At 44.7% G+C, this 5947-nt stretch overlaps 1 protein-coding gene across 2 annotated transcripts; it reads left to right on the forward strand.

Moving 5' to 3' along the window:
- The first annotated feature begins 1331 nt into the window (after nucleotides 1–1331).
- LOC125761905 (glycogen [starch] synthase) lies at nucleotides 1332–5706 on the forward strand. 2 transcript variants are annotated; one of them, XM_049423484.1, is made up of 6 exons: nucleotides 1332–1548; nucleotides 3022–3155; nucleotides 3221–3597; nucleotides 3673–5013; nucleotides 5077–5215; nucleotides 5283–5706. In XM_049423484.1, the coding sequence occupies exons 2-6, from the start codon at nucleotides 3032–3034 to the stop codon at nucleotides 5384–5386; spliced, it is 2085 nt and encodes a 694-aa protein (XP_049279441.1). In that variant the 5' UTR covers nucleotides 1332–1548; nucleotides 3022–3031; the 3' UTR covers nucleotides 5387–5706. The 2 variants fall into 2 exon arrangements, with proteins under 2 accessions (XP_049279441.1, XP_049279442.1); XM_049423485.1 differs by lacking the exon at nucleotides 1332–1548 and adding an exon at nucleotides 2777–2907.
- Nucleotides 5707–5947: the final 241 nt, after the last annotated feature.

The raw sequence follows: 5947 nt of genomic DNA on the forward strand, positions 1-5947 counted from the left end.
TTTTTTTGTGGTTGTTCGATTCTCATTTCCGCTTGGATTTGACTGGATCGTTTTGAACGGTCGGATTGAAATATTTCATCACAAAAATGTTGCACGCAAGTTCCCTGCCCAGCCTGTGATGCTGCATACTAGAATGACTCTTTGAGTTTTATAACATTGTTTTCATTAACAGATAAAATACAAAACACAAGGAAAAATGTACATTGAGATCTTTTGTAAAAATACATCTCTTTAATGGATTTTTTTTTTCCTTCAAATATAGCTATGAATGCGCAATTCGAGCAAAACAAATGAAGGACCACGTGATGCATGCAAGCTTGCATGTAAATTGTTGCACATTGGTTGTGATGCATTTCCGATTGTGAAAGAATTGTTTGTTTCTCAACATAACCATTCAGCATTCTCGACAACCAATGTTATACGGACACATCCCGATCAAACGGTTGATCGTTTCAAACAACAGATTCACGTGAACGTGAATCCAACAAAGCGATTACGGCAGTTGCTATTGCGATTGAATAGCTTCAGAATTGGTCCAAGGTTTCCAATTCATGAAGGGACTATTTAGTCTGTACTTGTAGTCCCCGAAATTGTCCCATGTCGCAGTACTGTCTTTCTAGATATGTACCTAATAAATGTGTTCCTAAAATTATGCCACAAATGCAAACAATTGACCCATTGGAAACAATTTAACAATTTCTATTACAATTGTTATCCGAAGCAAAAAAAACAAACTTGGCTTATATCGTGGTGATCACTGATACATATTATGTATTACGTTTAAAAATAATTGATGTTGATTCCCACGCGAAATTCGCTGATATTCCGTTTTACTAAGCTCTCTTCGTTGCTCGTATATTCTCCCAACAGGTTTGTTGTCATTTCAGGGGTGATTTCTCTCCTCGCCATACCGGCACGTACATCGGGACTATTCTCAGCTTGCTCTTCAACCCTCTTCATGCGCTATCTGTGAGATGCGTAAACTTTCTTTCTCGCGAGCAAGCATGCGTTTTGGATTCCCATTTCTGCGTCGCCCATCCAACGCACGAAAGTACAGGGATGGCTTCTGAACAACAGCGAAGATTGAAAAATTTGAATAAAATCTCTCGGACAAAATAAAATAATATTGCTTTTATTATAGAATTTGAATAAGATATTTTAAAATAAATTTTATTCATACTGTTGAGTGTTTTTCATTTCACATTTTTCATAAAAAATATATGTATATTTGTTGGGAAATTAATTTTGAAAAGCTAATGTACTTTCGAGTGTAATACGCCCACCCCTGCAACTTGTAGTTCTAAAAGCAACTCTAGCGACGTGATTCGGCATCGATTGTGAGAGATGAAAACAGTTCCTTCGAGGTGATTGCCGGAGTCGGACGCAATATCGCGGGTCGTGCTACAAGATCACCTAGATTGTCCCGTCCTGGGAGTGTAAGCGCGTGTGAACGTGTACATGTGTGTAGATCGGTACCGTGGATTGATTACCTCTTCGTCTTGTCAATTGTGAACAGTGCACCTATAGATTTCTGCGTACCGTGACCGTGTAAGTAATCGGACACCGGATCAGTCGCCGGATAATCGGAAACCCGAACCCGTGTCCAGTGGGCAATGAATGCGTACGTCTGTACCGGGTCAAACTTAGCCATCCCGAACGTAGTGCGTGTCCAGATCACAGATTATCCCGCCGTCATCTCGTTGCAACAGCAGCAGCTAGCCATTGACCTTTATTTGACATTAAAGCGAACGACTCTCCTCTGAGTTCTTTGGCGGCCAAATCCGACCGTCTACGATACACCCGACCCACATCTTTCTCGGGAGCGCTCTCGCTTTCTCCCGTTTGTGCTCTCCTGTTTGCTCTCTCGCTCGTTCTCTAGCATACATTGTCGGAAACATAGCACAGTTCCGCCAAACCAGCTGTTCCTATCGTCGGGCGTTCCCTTATGTCCTCGGCCGTGTCCTGGCAGATCCGCACCATTGTGTACGATGATGGTGAGCGAATCTTTACGAGCGTTCCCTCCCGATGATGACGTCGCAACGAGAATAAAATAGAATCGAAACCCTAACCCTGACCGTAACGTGCCAGCGTAACATCGAGGTCAGCGACGCCGATAAGATATAGCGTGCCTTATCGGTACGCCGTACTTTAATGCCCGACCGGTGTTTTGGATGATTGTCTTCATACAAACGGAAATGTAAACTACCAACAAAAAAAACCGGCACATACTCGGCACGGTTGAGAAAGTTGTCAGAACCGGCTTTCCACTCCCGGGCGCCCTTCAGTATGAAGTGGAAGAACTGGTTTTCTGGAGTGGAATGTAACGTTGCAGAGACCCGTACCGAAAAGTGGTGCATTGCATAAGATGCCTGTGGAGTGACCTCTACTTTTTAGTACGCGATCTTGTGCTATGGATCGATCATACACGCATAATCATCGAGGAGGCCTTGCACACTAAACAAACGGGCGCCATAAACCACGACAGGGCAGTGTTGTTTTGCAAACCCTTTTAGTGTATATTATGTTGATCCTCCGGGGTGCCGGTTGATATGGGCAGCATGTTTACATAACCGCAACGTCCGTGCGATGGTTAGATGGCGCCATATGTAGTGTATGCAACGATCCTATCATTCAATTCTTCATGCGATTTCCAGCGTTGACATTGTCACGGTGTCAAACGACAATGTCAAGGTCGTTTGATAACCTTCAACCATTGATGGTCTCAAGTTCTATAGCTTTGGCACACGCATCAACCACCAGCATGGCGTATAGAATGAGATAATGCAGTAGAGTGCAGGAAACGGTGTGGACATGAATTCACGAATGTCTCTCATGCCACTATAAATAGACTTGTGTACTAGATTCTTGATCTGTCCCTTGCTCTTGCTCTTTGTCGCTCTCGTTCCCGTAAGCGTTACCTTGTGATCCAAATATGACGCAAAACAAGTCCCGTGGATCTTCGCATATTCGACTGTAAACTGTGATTAATGTTGATTGTTTCTTGTGTTGATGTTGTTGCAGAATTTGCGCCATGAGTCGTCGATATTCGCGCGTCGAGTCCAGCTCGGATCTGATGCAGTTCCTGGACCGGGGTCATTCGGCTAACACGGAAAACCGATGGACATTCGAGATAGCGTGGGAAGTGGCTAATAAAGGTAGGGAGACTTACGATATGCTGACTGAAGCCAATGTTACTGACACTTGTGGAAATTTGTTACAGTTGGAGGCATATACACGGTCATTCGCTCAAAGGCGTTCGTCTCGACCGAGGAGCTGGGAGATCAATACTGCTTGATTGGACCATACAAGGAAGCATCCGCACGCACCGAGGTAGAAGCCTGCGAGTTTCCCAGCAATGGTCCCTTCTATCGTGCTGTCACCGCGATGCGTAATCAAGGCTATAAAGTGCACTGCGGGCGATGGTTGGTAGATGGCAATCCACAGATTATCCTGTTTGACATCGGTTCGGCGGCATGGAAAATGGACGGTTACAAACAGGAGCTCTGGGATTCATCTAACATTGGTATTCCACATCTGGACATTGAGTGTAACGATGCGATCATTCTGGGATATACAGTTGCATCCTTCATTGATGAGGTGAGCTGACGCACGTTGGCGATGTTTGAATGTTCATTACAATTTTTGTGTTTTTTTTTTGCTTCTCTATTCTAGTTTAAACGCTGCGCTGAGGTATATTCGCACGAGAATGAATACGGACCGCCAAGAATCGTGGCACACTTCCACGAATGGCAAGCGGGTGTCGGATTGATAGCAATTCGAACACGTCAGGTGGATGTAGCAACCGTCTTCACCACGCACGCCACCCTACTCGGACGATACCTCTGTGCAGGCAATACCGATTTCTACAACAATCTCGACAAATTCCCCGTGGATGAAGAAGCCGGGAAACGCCAAATCTATCATCGGTACTGTCTGGAGCGGGCTGCCTCACATCTATCGCACGTGTTCACCACTGTTTCGGAGATCACGGGTTACGAAGCGGAACATCTGTTGAAGCGCAAACCGGACATCATCACACCGAACGGGCTGAATGTGAAAAAGTTTGCGGCTATCCACGAGTTTCAGAACATGCACGCGATGGCGAAGGAAAAGATACACGAGTTTACGCGGGGTCACTTTTACGGACACTTTAACTTCAATATTGAAAAGACGCTGTACATGTTCATAGCGGGTCGGTACGAGTTTACAAACAAGGGGGCGGACATTTTCATCGAGGCGCTGGCTCGTTTGAATCACATGCTGAAGTCGAACAACTCGGACGTAACGGTGGTGGCATTTCTAATCTTTCCGGCTAAAACTAACAACTTTAACGTGGAGTCATTGCGCGGTCATGCGGTCACAAAACAGTTGCGAGACACGATTAACAGCATACAGCAGGATATTGGGAAGCGAATGTACGAGACGTGTCTCCAGGGTCAGCTACCCGAGGGTACTGAGATACTGACGAAAGAGGATATCGTTAAGATCAAGCGTTGTCTGTATGCACTGCAAAGGGATGGCAATCCACCCGTTACTACGCACAACGTGGTCGATGATTGGAATGATCCGGTACTGGACTCGATCCGTCGGTGTCACCTCTTCAACACCAAGTACGATCGTGTGAAGGTTGTGTTCCATCCCGAGTTCCTCAACTCGACCAACCCACTGTTTGGGCTTGACTATGAAGAATTCGTACGCGGTTGCCATCTAGGTGTCTTTCCGTCCTACTACGAACCATGGGGATATACACCGGCCGAATGTACAGTGATGGGAATACCGAGTATCACTACGAATCTGTCTGGGTTCGGATGCTTCATGCACGAACACGTGGCCGATCCTAAATCTTACGGTATCTATATCGTCGATCGCCGTCATGTCGGGCTGGAAGAGAGCGTACAACAGCTATCAAAGTATATGTTCGAGTTTTCCAAACTTAACCGTCGCCAACGTATCATCCAGCGCAATCGTACGGAGCGGTTGAGCGATCTTTTGGATTGGAGAAATTTAGGAATTGTGAGTAGCGATCATGTTGTGAGTTCGAATAGCAACGAATTTTGTAATTTACTTTCTCCACAGTATTACCGCCAAGCTAGAGTGAAAGCTTTGCAAAGAGTGTATCCCGATTATGTGGATGAGTCGACTGAATACTTAAAGCGAGCCACTGACTTTACATATCCGCGACCGATCAGTGCCCCACCAAGTCCTAGCTCATCCAGTTAGTCAATATATTAACATAAGGTGGTTCCATCTTGATTCCTTTAACACGTGCTTTATTCTTTTAGGACACACCACACCGGCGCCTTCCTTGCACGGTTCGGATGATGAGCAAGATTCGGTTGATTCGGAAGAAGAGCTACAGGAGCTTAAAATGAACTCGCACCACTAGATCGAACGGGGCGAACGCCAGCTAACCAACCATTCACCTCGAGTTAAGTCCCGCAAGGACATTGCATTGTATCAAGGGCACACTATACCATGCAGATGATATTTTATACGATATTGACCATGAAGATTCTATCGTTCTCCTAATGTTGTCAGTTCGCCTATGTCGATGTGCTGTCCTTGAGTAGCAATATCTACAAACGTGTGAACTAGCTGACAGAGATTGTGTTCAAACGCGTAAACCTAGCTGTATTTACAAGTACATCATGGAATTGTGTTGCAATTTGTTACACTTATAACAATAAAACAAATCTACATTTGAAACATGTTGCAATCTTGATGTATGAAAAAAAAATTAACAAAAAGTCGACGGAGGTCACACGACGCATGAAAAGGCTTAACTATCAACAAAAGATATGAATGGCAATACAATATTTATGGTAGTTTACGACGATCAAAAACATTCATTGTTGAAAAGCGAATGTATCCATATGTTCCTAACCGACCTTGTCATCATAAAGTTCACAGCTGTTTACATGTCCCCTCACAAAGTACTAAATTTTCG

This window comes from Anopheles funestus, chromosome 2RL (assembly GCF_943734845.2).
Source record: "Anopheles funestus chromosome 2RL, idAnoFuneDA-416_04, whole genome shotgun sequence".
Lineage (NCBI taxonomy): Eukaryota > Metazoa > Arthropoda > Insecta > Diptera > Culicidae > Anopheles > Anopheles funestus.